This window comes from Pistacia vera, unplaced genomic scaffold, assembly GCF_008641045.1.
Source record: "Pistacia vera cultivar Batoury unplaced genomic scaffold, PisVer_v2 Contig583, whole genome shotgun sequence".
Lineage (NCBI taxonomy): Eukaryota > Viridiplantae > Streptophyta > Magnoliopsida > Sapindales > Anacardiaceae > Pistacia > Pistacia vera.
In genome coordinates, this window is record NW_022196427.1 from 469337 (window position 1) to 487944 (window position 18608).

At 30.2% G+C, this 18608-nt stretch overlaps 1 protein-coding gene across 1 annotated transcript; it reads left to right on the forward strand.

Moving 5' to 3' along the window:
* The first annotated feature begins 5925 nt into the window (after positions 1-5925).
* On the forward strand, positions 5926-6675 carry LOC116109576 (protein MIZU-KUSSEI 1). Its single transcript, XM_031395803.1, has one exon. The coding sequence runs from the start codon at positions 5926-5928 to the stop codon at positions 6673-6675; it is 750 nt and encodes a 249-aa protein (XP_031251663.1).
* Positions 6676-18608: the final 11933 nt, after the last annotated feature.

Here is an 18608-nt window from a genome sequence, read left to right on the forward strand (position 1 = left end):
TTTGCATTTTTTTTGCCAATTGAAGAGGACCCTTTCGTCAATTTTCTCACAAGAGACTTGGACTCACGTTTCTATTGCAATAAAATTTTCACATCAGAATCCATGAATTCATGGGGGATTTTGACATTTCTTGTAGAGGTGCTAGATCATTAATTTTCAATTATTTTTTTTTTTTTTGAATTATTTTGTTATTTTTTCGTGAAGAGGAGTTAATACAAAGATTTAACGAAGAGGTTTGTTGAAGACTAAAGTAAGGCATTGATGATTAAGGCGTCCCAATGTGAATGGTGAAATCCTTTGGCATTCTCTTCGTTGAATGCCTCCAAAGCATTATTTATAGGAATAATGTTACATTTATAATCTTTTATTATAAATTTTCTCTCGTAACTTTGACATAACAACTCGCAATTAATCAACTGTAATTTATCAGGTGAGACTTATTATGAGTTGATTAATTACCAATTATCACATCGGGATTGTGAGAAGAGGTTATGGATGTAACATTATCTATATCGAGACTGAGAATTTGTATTCCAAGGAGAAAATCCTTAAAAGGAAAATTATGAGTTTTCGACTTACTGACATATGACTACTAATCTACTATAAGTTCAAGTTTTACTGTTGTTAGTATCTTTTTTTCCTTCTAATTGCCTTTCAGCAATGGTGAGGTCTAGCCATTGTTGATTAAAGATCGGCTTATTTGGCGATGGGCACTTCAGACAATGAGGATAAAATTTTCTTGGTAATGAGGTTTTGGTGTTGGACACGTAGCCATATTCCGACTAAATCAATTTTACCTGTAAAATATAAAAGAATAATATTACGTTCACAAACTATTCTTACTAACTTTTTCTTACAAATACGATGTGACAATTAATTTGTAATTGATCAGCTTACAATGAGTCTCACGTGCTCAACAATGAGTTTCATCTTATCAATTACGAATTGTCGTGTCGCTTTTGTGAGAGAAAGTTAGTGAGAAGGATTTGTCAATCTATTTTTATTGAATATAAAAATACTTTTTCAAGTTAAAAATAAATTTTGTATATTTTGGATGTAGAAAATTGGTTACGATATTGTTATTTATTACCTTGTTATTTTTTGTTGACTTGTCCACAATGATTATGCTTTAGCTTAAGAATAATACTGTGATAAATTCTTTTGGATTGGTTGAAAATTGATTTCTCATAAAACCCTCGATTACTCAATTATATTTAAGAAATACTTATTAAAGATATGTTACATTATTTAATTATATATTTTTAAACAATAATAAATAAAACTGAAAATAATCAAATATTTAACCTCCAATTAACAGTTATTTTAGACATTATTCATTCTTCAAAGAATGGAAGGATAAAATGATAACTAACAATAATTTTGGTATAAACTAGTACTAAAATAAAATCTTTGAGTAATATTTAGAAATTAACACTTGTCCTATTTGCTATAATTTAGTGGTGTAATTGTAATAAAATAAATAAAAGACTGAAAAGTAAAAAAAAAAAAAAAAACAGAATAAAGAGAGTAAAAAGGAAACACCACGAATCAATGAAATGGCTCAGTTTCTCTATTGTCAAAACAAAACATTGGTAAACCAAAGAGTAAAAGGGATTTAATATAGATTCTTGAGTTTGAGTTCTTCCAAACACTAATAAAGGTGATCACATATGAAATTTATTTGATCATTTATTTTAAGGTCTCGAAGGATAAATGACATCTTAAATTAAAAAAAAAAAAAAAAAAGACAATACAACTGTCTTCAAATAGGATGCATGGGCCACGTGTCTATTTCACAAGCGAGGTGGCAAACGGTTATTGTAAAATTAATATTTATAATACAGAAACATATCACACTAACATTTAAAAATCAATGCTAAGAAGAACAGTAATGCTAAATTTACCGACCCAACTACCGATTTGACATACCGACTCATGTGAATTGAGTCAAATTTTGAGATTTGGGTAGTTGGGTCGATATGTCAAAGTCGGTAATTAGGTCGGTAAATCTAGCATTACTGTAAGAAGAATCATCGGTGTCACGCTTTTTAGATTAAGAAAATTATAAATATCCCATATTAAAAAAGTAATAATAAAGAGATTAATTAATTCCTCATATACAGTATGAGAAATGCTAGTCTTACAAAGAGGAATACAAAAACAAACATACAAAGATAAATCTTGCCCTTAAAAGAAGAGAAAAAGAGAGAGAAAGAAATATAATCATAAAGATTAAGAATAAAATTTGTTTGTATGTTTGTCATTGTATTCTTTTTTATAAGAGTAGCATTTCCCATACAGTATTTAGATTCCTATTCACAAGCAGTAAGCACCGGCGCAAAAGGGTTCTTGCTTGCAATCTTTAAAAATAAAAATAAAAATATTTTTATTTTTGTTGAAATTATTTAATTGTGGCAGACATTGACTTTAGGATCTCCTTTAAATTAATTAAAAGAAAGTGACATAAGTCAAAACTACATGCCTTTATGCTTAAATTTTTTTTTTTTTTTAATTCTAACTAATTAAACCCAAATTTAATGTCATTTTATTATATTTTTAAATAACATCTAATTTCACTTTATTATATGTGTTAAGGTCAGGTCAAATTTTTATTATTTGATAAATCAGAGGCTATCAATGTTTATTGGTCGAATTGCACATTATTTACATTTTAAATATTTTTTTTTTTTCTGTTAACTCTAAACTAGAGAACTCTTTAAATATACATACCTGAATTTGATACTTTTTTATAATGTGCTCTTTATAATAAAAAAAATCACCTACCACTTTTAGATTGATAGATTTCTTATTTAAAAGGTTTTTAGATAATATGTATATAAACTATAAAGTACTATTAATTGAAGAGTAATACAATATTATAATAAATAATTTCACATTTTAGAAAAAGCTTTTGAATACTTACATTTAAAAAATTGTCATGAATAATTAGTAAAGGTATTTGAGTTTTAATTAAAATACTAAATCTCTGCTCTTCAAAAGTATTTACAACATGTCTCCATGTATTTTAACATTATTAGATTTTGTATGCAAGAATTTAATTAGCACACTTTTAATTAAAGGCCCTTAAGAAAAATAATATAATAAGTCTTATACTTTGAGATTCCAAAATAGGGTTGAATATGTTTCTGAATCAAATTAAAGTTTATGATTAAAAAATTAAAACAATTTATTGTTTATCGTAGATATGGAAACAACTTGCAAAATAACTATACACATATGCAATAATCAATATAATAATATGAGAAAAAATTTCAAAGTTTTAAAAGTTAAGAAGATGAAAGGATTTGTTTGTATATATAGTATTATTTTATATATAACTTTATATTCATCTCGGATTAACAATTATTTTACATTTTTTTTTTTTTTTTGATGATAAATGATAAAATTTTATATATACTTATATTTTAAAATAACTTTTTTTTTTTTATATAAATATTTAGAGAAACAAAAACTAGAATGTGGGTAAAAATGTATTTTTGCCATGCCTTCGTGGAAACATGTTAAATTGACATATCATCCCATATCACATTGACATTTAAAAATATATGCTAAGAAGAGTCATTGGTGTCACGTTGTGTGTTGAGATTGAGAAAATTATGAATATCCCATTTTTTTTAATTTAATTAATAATATATCCTCTCTAATTCTTTTAAAATTCTACTCTTGCTACTAAAATATAATATATTTACTTGCACAATTTTTTTTTTCTCTCACACTAAAACTAGTGATTCAGGGTTCTTGCAACCTTTCAAGAAACCTTGTATTTTATTTTAAATTAAAGAGCCATTTGACTTTAAGATTTTCTTTAAATTAATCAAAAAGAGAGTGACATCAGTCAACACAACATTCCTTTCCTCTATTTTCTTTTTAATTGTAATTTTAATTTAATGTCGATTCAATTTACTCAAATAATATATAATTTCATTTTATTATATTAGTTAAAGGTCAAATCAAATTTCTATAATATCACCTTTTCCTTTACACGACTTTTTGTTTCTTAAAGAGCACAAATGAGAGACAAATGCATGTTTTTTTGGTCGAGCTGCAAAATATTTACACTTTAAATAAACTATTTTTGTCAACTCTTCAAAAATATAAACTTGAATAGTAATAATTTTAAAGGTTTTCTTAAATAAAAATTATTAATTTTCATTCTAGTCAAATCTCATTAATTATTTTACCCAAATTTCCTAGTTTTCTTATGCAAAAACCACTATATATATAGACACACACACACAAAAATTATTCAAGATGGCTTTTTTTTTGTTTTAATTTTCATACAAAAAAATATTACTTCTCCTAATTTATAATCTTGATTATCTATCTTCTCAACTCTTTTTGATTAGAATTCATGCTACATCTCTTTTATCTTATTTTCATGTCTCTATTCCTCTGTTTCCTAATTCTTGAATTACTTTAAAACGTTTTTGTATTTATTTATTTTAAAAAAAAATTATAATAAAGTTAGAGAGTATTTTCTTCATTTACCTTCTTTTTCAATAATGCATTTTAAGTGATAAAATTTATTATTTAAATTATTTCCTCGCATCAACAAAATCGATGAATTTTTTTTTTTTTTTTTTTTATACTTCAAAAAAAAAAAAAAAAAAAAAGATTACCCAACTTGAATTTCTTCGGGTTCTGACAGTATTGTAGCAGACTCTTCATCGCATCAAAGGTTTATATGTTACACTGGTGGCAATGACAAATGCTTAAATAAATAAACAAACTCCGATCCCTCTTCACCGTTAAGCTCCATAACTTTGATGAAATGACTAAGACCACTACATCAAAGATTCATTGTACTGGATATGTTTGACCAAATTCTTAGATGATGTGCTAAACCGTGTGTAAATTTAATTAATTGGATTCTCTTGCAAGCTTCAAGATCCTCAAAATCCACTCAACGAAATGGGACTATCAATAATTCTAATTATAGTGTAAACAAATTAAGTATCTATAATTTATCCATTTCCAGATTTTAAGTTTGATTACAACTGAAATTAGCATATTCTACCCAGCTTATTTTCTTGTAGAAGAAAGAATCAATGATGATCAAATACTATCAGTATCTTTACGAGAGTTTAATAAATGATAGATGAATTATGTACTGGTAATCTATTGGTGATCATTGTTAGAAGAAAGAACTGGTGGACGCTTAATTAGTTAAGTATTTCATAGATGAACTAAGTAGTGTTAGGTTATTTTCTTATAGTGATCCTTCTTAGAAGAAAAAACCGACGATAGTTTTGTATATCTTAAATAAATTGAGTAGTATTATATGTACAAACTATTCTTTATAAGTTGATGTAATAATACTGTTGTTTGACGTCATCAAATCATATTATAATACATCAATATTTGAGAAATAGACACAAATAACCTAGGGATACATTGAATATTGACAAACAAGTATTACGTCATAAAGGGCAAGAATGTCATTTCATTTTAAAGCTGGTTTATAAGATTTTTCAAATAGGAGAAATACCTGTTAATTGTGAGTTTATTCTAGTTCTGCTATTAATTAGAGATAATTATTTTTCATTTGCTTTATTATTTTTATGGCAACTATCACTTTTATTAGAGGTAGAAATAGCAACATTAGAGTTATCCATAAACCATATTTAATTATCAACTAACTATCTTTAGCTAATTAGTTAATTAAAAACAAGATTGACAGTCACATTAACTTAAATAATTAATCTTAATTATAATAATCAAAACAAATCCACTTCAACGTGCATTCCACAACTTAATTTCTCCCTTCATATATATATATATATATATATATATATATATTTATTTATTTATTAAGCATTAAACTTGAAGCGATCATTTCAACATCATATTAAATCCTCCCGAGCTCTCTAATTAAGCACAACAGTGAGCTAAAACCTGCGCACCATGACAACAACACCAACTTCCCGGCGGCCGCTCTTCGTGTCTACGCCGCTTAACGCCATCGCACAACCGGCAACACCTAGCCCACAATCCCCGAATGTGCCTTTATTCTCCCTCCAACCCTCGAAAAAACGAGAGTTATCCACCTCCAAAAAGGTCATGCGACGGTTTCGCTCCGTTTTCCGATCCTTCCCGATCATCGTCCCAACATGCAAGATTCCCGTCTCACTCAACGGGACCCGCCTCCACGAGGGCCACATTCACGGGACCCGCATAACTGGAACCATCTTCGGGTACCGGAAAGCTAGAGTTAACCTAGTTATCCAAGAAAACCCAAGAGTCCTCCCCCTCCTCGTCCTCGAGCTAGCGATTCCGACCGGAAAGTTCCTGCAGGATATGGGATCCGGGATGGTTAGGATAGCCCTCGAGACTGAAAAGAAGCAGAACGACAAGACGAAGATCATCGACGAGCCGATATGGACGATGTATTGCAATGGAAGAAAATCAGGGTATGGGGTGAAGAGGGAGCCGACTGAGGAGGATTTAGGGTTCATGCAAACGCTGCATGCGGTGTCAATGGGGGCCGGCGTTTTGCCGACGGATGGAAACGAGCATCCAGATGGGGAATTGGCGTACATGAGGGCGCAATTTGAGCGAGTGGTTGGGTCGAAAGATTCGGAGACTTATTATATGCAATGTCCAGATGGGAATATTTCTGGGCCGGAATTAAGCATTTTCTTTGTAAGGATTTGAGGAAGAAATGGGGTTTTGTGTAAAGTTCCGAAACGATTTTGGGGAAAGAAGATTGTTTCGGTTGAGGGATTCGAGAGGCGAAAGAAAGGAAAGGAAAATTTGTGTAAAGGGAGAAGAATAATGTAAATAGAATACTAGAAAGATTGATTGCCATGTATTTCTTTGTATTTATTCCTTTTAATTATTTAGATCGGATTAATTTTTTATTTTCTCAATTTCTGATTCTTTTTTATAATTTTATTTACTTCTTTGTAAGGATTTGATGAAGATTTGGTATTTTGTGTAGAGTTTCGAAATGTTTTTGGCAAGAAAGATTGTTTTTTTTTTTTTGTGTTGAGGAATTCGAGAGGGGAAAGATACGAATTGGGAGAAGAATTCAAGAATCCACAGGAGAAGAATACTAGTTGAACATTGCCATTTATTTCTTTAGATCGGATTAACTTTTAATTTTCAGAGTTTATATATACGATTCTGTTTTTGTTGTTTCAAATAAGACCAATACAAATTATTCTGATCCATAACCAAGCTCTCAAAATACGAGATAAGATATAAAAATATTGATAAAAGAGAAAACTCTTACCTTCTTTTTCTTTATAAATTATTAAAAACACAAAATTATATCATTTAATGACTTTCACATTGACCATTTTAAAGATTAAGACACCAAAGATCTTAGGGTTCTACATATGTCAATTGATTAACTATTTATTTCAAAGGTCTTTTTGTTAATTTTTAATTTAGACATAACCAAACTATGTATGAAAATGAAAAAAAGAAATCAGTTTGATACGAACTCATTCGAGTAGAGTTTATGAAAATATAAACTTTTATGAAAAAAATTTAAGTTATTAATTGAGAAAATGTGAAATAAATTTTTAGTGTAAATTACCAAAAAGGTTTTAATAAATGAGATTAGATTAAGTCAAATTTATAAAATATAATAGAAATATTTTAAAAACTTTAAATAAGCTCGAAAAGAGTTTATAGAAGAAGCTTGAGATTTATCTTCTTCTGTAAATCGTAAAATAACTTATTTAAAATGTTACAAGTAGTTTTGAAAATAACTTTAATTTTTTTTAAAAATATGTATAATTTTAAATAAGCTATTTGGATACAAAATAAACCCAATTAATCATGCTTTGATATACATAAAAGCTTTAGAGATCCGACTATGCATGGAATTTCTAGCTAGAATTGAAATCCGGAGCAACTGTATCTTGTGGGTTGGGCTTCCACCATTATCTTCTCTAGGATTTTGGTATAAAATGGCTTTATTGACCTCCGCTGTGACCGACTTAAAGAACTCATACTTCGTATTGCATTTCATTTAAAAGTGTTAAAATTTTATTTTGTTCTTATAAGAATATAAACACTTCCTATTCCTAATATTCATTCATGTTTTTTGTATTTCACTCTTATTCTTACTTAAAACACAATTTCAGATATTCAAATTAAAAAAAAAAAAAAAAATGAAAAACAATCTTCATACATAGCTTTACATCAAGGAATTAGATTAGCTTAAGTTTTGTGGGTTTATTTCAGTTATACCCTTGTGAGATCGATTAGTTCAAAAAGTATTAAAAACACTTCTACTACGAGTGATATATTAGGGTTTCATCCAAATATTAAATTCAAAAGTCTTAAAACAATTTCTTAAATCCTGCACTCAAATATCAAAACGCACAAAATCGACCATGAACTTACATTACATTTTTCAAGGTTACACATTTACATGACAAATCTAAACAAACATTTGATTAAAAAAAATTAAAAAATTTGAAATTAAAAAATAAATTTGGTTAAGATACATGAATTTAATCAAATATGTAAAAATTAATGTTTATTTAAAACAATTTTTTTGAAATAAAATGTTTTGAAAGTTATATTATGAAATAAACAAAGGCAAAAAAACTATAATCAACCTTAAAATAATTATAATTAAGACAAAATAAAAATAATGGTATTTTAATAATAAATCTTTTCCTCCAAAATAATTAAAATAAAATTTATAAATAAATAATAAATAATGTGGAAACTATTCTAACATTTTAATGATTTTTAAATGATTTTTAAGAATAATGACTAATGAGAAACAAAAAGGAAATTGCTTTAAGTTGATAAGCGATGGGAGAGATAAGACATACTTTTGAATTTAAAATTAGATGAAAACCTAAAATATACGTTCTCACGAAGTAGATTACCTTAAGTTAATCAACCTTAATATAATCAACCCCACTTGGGTGTAAATGAAATAAACCCTAAGTTTAGTAGGCTTAAACAGAGTAGATTATTCAAGCACCATTGAATTGTTAAGTAAGCCTCACTGTTAACCAGGCACATGGCCACATAGTGGCTCGTGGGTTCAATCGAACCCATTGAATTTTTCAAAATTTTAAAAAAGTATTAATAGTTTATAGATTTTATAATTTTAATCTCACTTAACTTCATGTTGACACCACAAAATAAATTATTAATTAATACTTTTTAAACTTTTCTTTTTTCTTTATTTCTTTTTTTTGCTCTCCTATTATATTTTTTCTTTGGTTGGATACTCAAAAAATGCTACTATTTTGGATTACAAGGTAAGATGATACTAATTTTATTTTTATTTTTTTACTTAAAATTAATTCTTTTCTTTTAGCTTTCTTAATTAATGAAAGATAATGATTTACGGGTTTTTTGTTGAGTTTAATAAATGAGTTTGAAATAATTCTTAGATTTTGATGTAAATTTTGATTTAATCTTGTTTATGTTGAGGTATGAGTTAATTAATTGCGGTTTTAAGTTAGGCTTGATAAATTGTAGTTAGTTATTGAATTAATTTTGAATATGGTTTAAAGAATTGGTATAACCCTAAGTTATAGAGATTTGGGGATTTGGTTTAATTTTGATATATTGGTTAATTGCTTGATATTTAGAGTTAGATTTGATGAGTTTTTATGGGTTTATGAGTTGAATTTTACTGGGTTGGTAGAAATTGTTTGAAAAACCTAAGTTATGAGTTAAATTTTGATAAATTTGTGTTGTTTTTTAATTGTAATTGCAAATAAATTATATTTGTGATAGTAAAAATTCTTTTATTTTTTTAGTTATGGACAAGTTTTTGATCAAAAAAAAGTTTTCTAATGATGAATCATTAATTGAACAAAATAAAAGGCGTCACGATAGTGTTCACAATGAGCCTATAGAATCTAGTTTAAGATAAAATATATGTTAAGTTTAACTTGAGTAGTCTTCCTACAAATCTTGGATTGAGGATTAAAATTTTAGAATATCTAATGATAGAGACAAAGTGAGAAAGACATACTTGCAAAAAAGGCATTGCCAACCACATAATCATAATTTTAAAAAATGAGCAATTGAGAATTTAATGCGTCGTTTTAATCCCGTTTGGTTTAGAGAATATACAAAGAGTAATATTACACTTACAAAGAAATTTTACAAAGATCTCTATATAAAGTGATGTGACAAAAAATGAATGAAAGAGTGAATTTAATGAGTTTGACTTTTTGTTTCACTCTTCCATTCATTTTTTACCACCTCACTTTGTATGGATATCTTTGTAAAAATATGATTATTGATATACAAATTGGTTGGAGTATAGTGTAGAAAAGGAGAGTGTTTTTGTTTGTATTGTTATCTTTTTAGACATGAAATTAACATTGATATTACCTGTTGCAACTGCAAGTGTTGAAAGAGCATTTTCTACGATGAAGATTTTGAAAAATCGACTATAGAATCGAATGAGAGATCAATTGTTAAATGATTGTCTTATTACATATATTAACAGAGAGATATTTGATGGAATTGTCAATGAAGCAATTATGTAACGTTTTCAGAATATAAAAAATCGTCGAGAACAATTGTAGAATTGATAATTTGGTATATATAACTTTTAAAAGTACATTTTTTATGCTTATTACTTCAGTATATATTTTATTGTAAATTTACCAACTTTGATGTTTTGAACCCACTAACTCAGAATCCTAGCTATATCTCTGTTGTTAACAATACACTTTACTTATAATCGTATAATGAATTGAAATTATATAAATAGACGTAATTAAATTTTCTTTTACAAAACCTTTTTTAAACCGAACTACTATTTTGAAAATTTTATATAACAATTAAACCAGGGCAAGAGATTAAGTTAATCAAAGAAAAGAGATAGGTACCAAAGTGAGAGAGATCAGAGATATGGGTCTTAAAGATAGTGTATGAGAATGGCTTGTAACAAACTCACAGATTTCCCGAATATAGATACATCTCAGTATTTCACTATGCTTACAATATATAGCCATGAATAAGTTGAATAACCGCCCAAAACCTTTTAGATAACCAAACACTTGGGACACATGTCCCTTAATCATTTCATCTACAATTTCCTAATGCCATTTGTATGGCATAAGAAATACTAAACTTAAGGGTTAAGTTAATGTGGTGGAAAGCCACCACAATGCCATGTGTCCATAATACTTCCCCTTAAATTTCTACAATTATATTTGATTTTACTTAGTAACCATAATACTAAACTCAAGGATGCGTTTGGTTCATATAATTTTTTTATTTTAATAATAGGATTACCAAAAAGATAGATTACGTTATAGATTACTAGGTTTAAATTATTATTGTATTTGGTTCAATTGGGGTGTATTAATAATTAATGTGTTTAGTTGATAGTAATGATAGACGTCCTGAAATAACATTTTACTAGAATGCCCTTTGACTGATTACTTGTATTAATAATTAATCTGTTTGGTTGGTAATAATAACATATGTCTTGATTACCTTTTACTAAAATATCCTTTAGATGATTACTGGGTATAATTAATTACTGTGTTTGGTTAATAAAACCAAATGTTCAGATATTTTACTTTTTTTCCTATATTTTAGCCAAGTATTATATTTAAAGTAATTAATTGATAAATTTACACAAACCAGTGGAACATCGAAAATAAGGGCTTCGTTTGGTTGGGTTTTGGGAATACTACTTTTAGTATTCCCAAAAAGGTTAAACAGTAAAATATCCAAAAACTCACAATATTATTCAATTTTTTTTAAACCCCTTAAATTTGTTAATCTAATTAAATACCCCTAAATATTTTTTTAAAAATTATAAAAACACCCCAACAATTCACATTTACCAGATTCCGGCCACCACTATCGAAAAATGGTCGGAATCTGGTAGGATGGTGCACTACCGACTGAATCTGGTCGGTAGTGCGCCGATGTAGCCTTTTCCGGCCAGATCCACCAAAAAAGGCCAGATCTTTGGCCGTAACCAGTTGGTAACGACAGCCAACAAACGGTCAATGACTACCGTTTGTTGGCTGTCGTTGACGAGCAAATACGGTCAGATCTGGCCGTCAATGACCAGAGCTGGCCGTAGATCTTGCCGTCAATGGCCAGATCTAGCCGTAGATCTTGCCTTTGCTGGCCAGATCCACCGTGGATCTGGCCGGAAAAGGCCATAGCGGCGCACGACTGGTAAGATCCAGCCGATCATGCGCCGATACGATGACTCCGGCCACCCTCCAACGGTGGTGGCCGGCTGTCTGTATTTGAGGGTGGGTTGGGGGTGTTTTTGTTAACTTTTAATGTTTTATTATAAGGGATGTTTTGTAAAAAAAAAAACATAGGGGGTATTTTATAATTTATAAATCCTACATCGTAATACCCGCCCAATTCAACTTTTTTTCAAAAAACTTTTTTCAAAAACACAAAATTATGAACCAAACGGAGCCAATTTTTATTTATTTTTTTTGCCTAAACATTAAACACCTCACCCTAAACCCAAGCCTAACCTTTTTTTTTTTTTTCGACACCCTAAACCAGAAACACTAAACAATTTTTTTTTTCTTAACTTCAGTCTGTTGATTGAAAGAAATATAATTCCCATCAACTGAATCTTGGACCGTGATTTGTCTACAGCCCCTAATTATGGTTGCTACATTATGTTTATTTTAACTTTAGTCCAGTTGAAGCCCTTTTTTTGTTCAAGGAAAATGAAAATTTTTGTCCTTTTTTTTTCTTAACAACATTGCTCAAACTCAGATGCAAGTTTCCACTTGGAGGAATTTGACAACTTTTTTTATGTTCTCCTGAACCAAAATTATGTGTGACAATTGTTAGTACAACTATAAGATCACCTATTATTAAGTACTTGTGCATTTATATCCATGCAAAGTATCAATAAATAAAGTACAGTCATAATAACACTGATCTATAAATTTGTGAACCAATAATACAGAATTCTGCAATATTAAAACTGAACTCAATCTGACATCCGCCAATACAGAGTACGTAATACTCATACACAATACTCATGCATACATGAAGAAAATGGAGCTTAAGCTACTCAACTTCACATAATAGCTTGTCACGGAAGGCTGTAAATTCTCCGATGCCAGACCAATCCTCCATCATTCGTTGAGAATAACTATTAACAACAACAATTACCCAATTATTCTAATTGAAGAGACAAGATACTTTGTTTCAAGACCCTTTATCTCTAACCAAATAATTGTGACCCCTATCAATAAAAGGATTGCAGTACAAGTAAGGATACCTGTCATTGATTGAAAAATCTTCTGAGGCAACTTCCACAAATTTAATTATGTAATAAAGTACGAAATATCCGCAATCCATATCGTTCCATTGTTGAGGGACCTGGTGAATGCATTTTTTGGTCAAAACAAAAATATGAAATACTGAACATATCAACCATTATTTACCATCAACCAACACAATATTTGTTTTATCACCTTAGGCACTAGCAAAGGTATTTTATCAACCAATGCTGGATGCTTGGGCATTGTTCTTGCTTCATAAATATCCTTGACAAACCTGCAAAGAATTACAGTTCAACAATTTTAAACCCATTCCAGTTCCACATCTCCAACAACCCATACCAATATGTTTTCAAATGTGCTTGCAAATTATTATGAAAACTTATCGTCGAATTAGAGGTTGCAGCGTCATTCCGTTATCTATTTGAAGCGAACCAAGTAGCACCATGCATGGAGTTTTAATTTCCAAGTTCACATCTCCACCAAAGTTGCACAAAATAAATAAAATCCAATGACCCATATTAACATAATTAACTCATATTATCAATTTCAAGCATAATCATAACATATCAGCCCATGTCCGAGTTTGGTAAGTAAAAATGTTTGATAATAGACACAAAATCTTCACTCACCAGAGGACTATAGGAATGAAAACATATTTTCTTGAGAATATGTTTTGTTTCCTAATCCACTTTAGCACTTCCCTTTGTAAATCTCTTTTGTGTACATAAAAAACTAGATGGAGTCCAACCATGTGAAATTTCGTATGTTCTCTCCTTTAAAACTCTTCCACAATTTACTGCACAAGACAAATATGGCAGTTAGATAAATAAGGTAAACACATTATATAAATATGTCCTGTTAGATCTGAATTGTACAGCAGTCGCATACCCCATGTGACAGTCAAACATATTGTTGCTCAATAAACCCTAGGGCTATGCAAAAGCGGGTACCCGAATCAGTTTTGCCCGAAAAATCAGGTACTCGAATATTCGGGTACCCAAAAACCGAATCGCGTTTTAGGGTACCCGAAAAATATTCAGGTCGGTTTTTGGTTACCCGATTTATGACCCGAATTTGCATAACCTTCCTTCAATTTTTATTTTTTACATTGCAATTTGCAGATACAATTCCTTCCATATCTATACTACATCAACTTTTAATTTAATACCTTAAATACTCAAGATTTAATATACACCAAACATCAAATGTTTTGCAAACAAATGATATTCATAATTTGCAAAAAAAAAAAAAAAAAAAAAAAAAAAAAAAAGAAGAGGAGTAATTAAATTCTTTTACATTTGTTCCACCAAAAAGTGAATAGAAAATAAGAAATGAAAAATGTCTTTTACATTTAATCCAACAAACATAATACCGCAGCAACAAAAACTTGTAGAAAATGAGAAAATGCCCAAAATCACACTAGCAAAGAGCAAACTTCCAGTATCACTACCACCCAAAAACTAGCATCACTACCATCAAAATCAACATTGCAATTCAAACTTTACTCATCATTATAAGCACAACCCAACAAATTTTACTCATCATTATAAGCAATTCAATTAAAGTAAGGGGTTAATTCATCATTTGAAAAAGGAAAAGGGCAATGAGATTGCATATTCTACCTTCCAGAGGTTGCACCAATACAAAATTTCATAGATATGGTATAAATCATCAATCATGTAGATGACCATATGACTATGAGTATTCTCCAATGCCATAGACAAAAATTCTACATAAAGATGGGAAATAACATAATATAAATAATGGTACAAAATGGAGTCAATAAGTAAGATATAAGTTATAACTAAACATTAAATATTTGAAACTAAAGCAAAAGTTTTACTTGACTCAATTTCCAATAATTCCTCCAAGCTCTCCTCAATAAGAAATGGTGCACGCATAGCTGGAATCTAATCTTGTGCACAAATAAGAGCCTCCACTGTCTTAGGAGTAAGAGAGCTACGAAATTGATCTAATACATGACCCCTGGTACTAAAAGATGACTCGGATGCAACAGTAGAAATAGACATAGCCAAAACATCTTGTGCCATCAAAGAGAGAATTTGATATCTTGCTAAATTTATCTTCCACCAACTCAAGATATCAAAGTTCTGGTCGTTCTTATCTTCAAGGCTTTCTCGTAAATATTTATCCAACTCAGATTTGGGCTCCAAAGCACGCCGTCGAGCCCTTTACTGATTAAACATAACCTTCATAAAGACTTTAGAAGCAACATTTGCATCAGTAACATCAATCCCTCTTACAACTTGAGATTGCTCACTTGACTCAGGACTAGCCTTACGCAAACTGTATTCCTTAAATAAAGAGAACAAAGTGTCATTCATTTTTTTTTTTTTAGCTTCTCAACATCAACAACATCATACGCATTACCAATAGCCCAATATGCATATTCTAACTTGTGCCTAGGATCCAACACCACTACAATGAATATCATTAAGTTGATATTATCAACATTTGCCCAATATTTATCATGTTTTGCCTTCATCTTAGCTGCCATTAAAAGTAAGCTAGGATCATTACTGTTACACCATGTATTTATCTTCAACCCAATGCCATATATCGATTCCATATATCTATTAGAGTTAACATAAAGAGAGTCAGACACATGTAGAGTTGTATCATAAAAAACTTTCAAAAAAGGCAAAAAGTATCTAGCATAATCCCAATCAATAGACGTAGGCAAACTCCTTGACCTTTCCCCGATAGTAAGCTCATCTTTATACTTAGGGTCTTGGATCTCCAATAACTCAAATGCTCTCTAAAATTTTAAAGCCATCTCCAACATCAAATAAGTGGAGTTCCATCTTGTTGCTACATCAAGAACTAGAAGACTTTTAGTTTCCAATTTTTCTTGCTCCACACACTCCTTAAACCTTTGTAATCTTGCTGGAGAAGACCTCACATATCTCACTGCAGAACGAGTTTTAAATATTGAGTCATCCAACTCTTTTAACCCCTCTTTAATAGTCAGACTCAATAAATGTGTAGAACATCTCATGTGAAGAAAGTTACCATTCAAGACACTTCCATTCCAACGTTTTAACCGATGCTTAAGATAAGTTATTCCAACATCATTAGAACTTGCATTGTCAACAATCACAATGAACACCTTTGAGATACCCCATTCAATCAAACATTTCTCAATTGACTTGCCAATAATTAAACCTTTGTGACTGGTAATTGAACAAAAGTTTAAAATCCTTTTGTTCAGTTTCCAATCATCATCAATAAAGTGAGCCATAAGATATATGTAATTGAGGTTTTGGCAAGAAGTCCACGTGTCAGTGGTGAGACAAACACTGTGAGAATACTTACTAAAAATAATTCTTCAACTTTTGTCTCTTATCATAATAAATTTTCAAACAATCTCTAGTCAGAGTAGTACGACTAGGTACTTGAAACCTAGGTTGTGTAATACTCATCATTCGACAAAACCCCTCATGCTCCACTATCCTAAAGGGCAACTCATCAGTAATTATCATTTTAGCTATAGCATCTCTAATCAAATCTTGATAAAATTTCCAAGCCAAAAGTGAAGCGTAAGCAGAAGTAGCTACAACACCACTTGAGTGCTTACCCAAGTGCTGTTGAAAGACTAAGGTTCTTTGTTTTTTGTCCACCACATTGAAAGAGTATTTTTTACACCTAGCTAAGTGGTTACATAGAGAAGTAGTACCACTTTTGGTTGGACAAGCAAGAATAGACCCATAATAATTACATGTTGCTATCATATTACTCTTATCCTCACAACGATTTTTAGTGAAATGGTCCCATATTTTTGAAGCATTCTTCCTAGTAGTAGAACTTACCCATTTGGGAGCTGTAGTTGGTCGTGAAGGCATATAACTCACATGAGTAGGAGTAGGACTCTAGCCTTCTGTCACCGGGATCGACATATTAGTGCCACTGCCAATCGATCCAACCCCACAAGTAGTACTAGTATTTTCACCAGTGGAGGACATCTGCAATACATACAAAGGTGTAAAAAATATCCATGATTTGTGCTTCTTTACTCATTCATCCCTAAATGAAACATACTCTAACAAACTCTACGTGGAACATAACAAAACAAAACACCCCTGTAAGTATTTTGTTTTGTCAACTTATTCATTCGAATTAGTGCATAATCTATTTAGGTTCAGTCTAAAGGTGGTCACAATAGAATCGCAGTGATCACAACATGTCTGACAATTTATATTTTAATATTCATGCATATCGCACTTGCGTTAATTAAATGTAATTATATTTCCGGTTGTGGAAAGTTTTATGTGGACATTATATATTATGTGAGCTGGAAAAGTTTTATTCCATTATGATTTCAAGAATCTTTTTTTTTTAAAAGGAGATTATGATTTCAATGATCCTTTTCTTAGAAGGCAAATCTAAAAAAGATTTTTTCTTATTTCCCAATGCTTGTCACATGTATATATATTGTCCTTTTAGTATTGTGACTTTTTTTTAAGGAAGCCGAATTATACCTCTGTTCTCTCTGAATATTTTTGTGAAGTTTTTTAGTTCTTTAATGGCAGTTTCTCTCATGCTTTGGTAGGCTTTAAATCACCTTGATTAATCCTTGCTTCATGGGAGTTGATTTTCTGGACGTAGTTCCTTATTGAATGAAGGACCTGTTCGAGCTGCCTTTGTCGAAGTAATCCTTCATCGTTGAAACTTGAGAGGAGTTCAAGTGTGACCAGGTGGTCTCGTGGAAGAGAAGCTAGCTATGGTGGTTTGAGGTTCAACCAAAGAACGAAGATTGAAGTGTTGTCTAAACAGGAAGTTTTACAACTGATACTTATTCTTGTCTTTGTAATTGAACACATAATTATTTCATAATGGATTAGCTTCTTTTGGACTTGGTCCCATGGATGTAAGCAAGTTGCCGAACCATGTAAAAATGAGTTGTGTTCTTTATTTTCTGTTGTGCATGATTTATGCATGTTGATAATTCGTTAAACAACTCATTAAACACTTCTTAAACAAGTTATCACATTCTACATAAGTTTTAATCAACATGATAAGGGTTTAAAACTTTCAACCCTTATAATGGTAGGTTGCAATAGTAATAAAGAGCTATCAACATCATTTAATTACCTAAAAACCAAACATCACCAACTGCTGTCAAACTGCTATAATGTGTAACTTTGAACTGGCAATAGTTTACACTTTACACTGCCAAACTGTTGTCAAATGTCAATAAGGTTCGTCTTCTTCTTTAGTTTGTTACATACTAGGTAGCAGAGAATTGGATAATTATTGGTACGTTTAAAATAATTTATTATTCATGTCTAGTTGTTAACACGATAACGCGAGCACATTTATTGGCATCTCTACCGTTGGGCT

Coding starts and splice junctions, on each gene's coding strand:
- LOC116109576 (XM_031395803.1), top strand. CDS start 5,926: ATGACAACAACACCAACTTCCCGGCGGCCGCTCTTCGTGTCTACGCCG.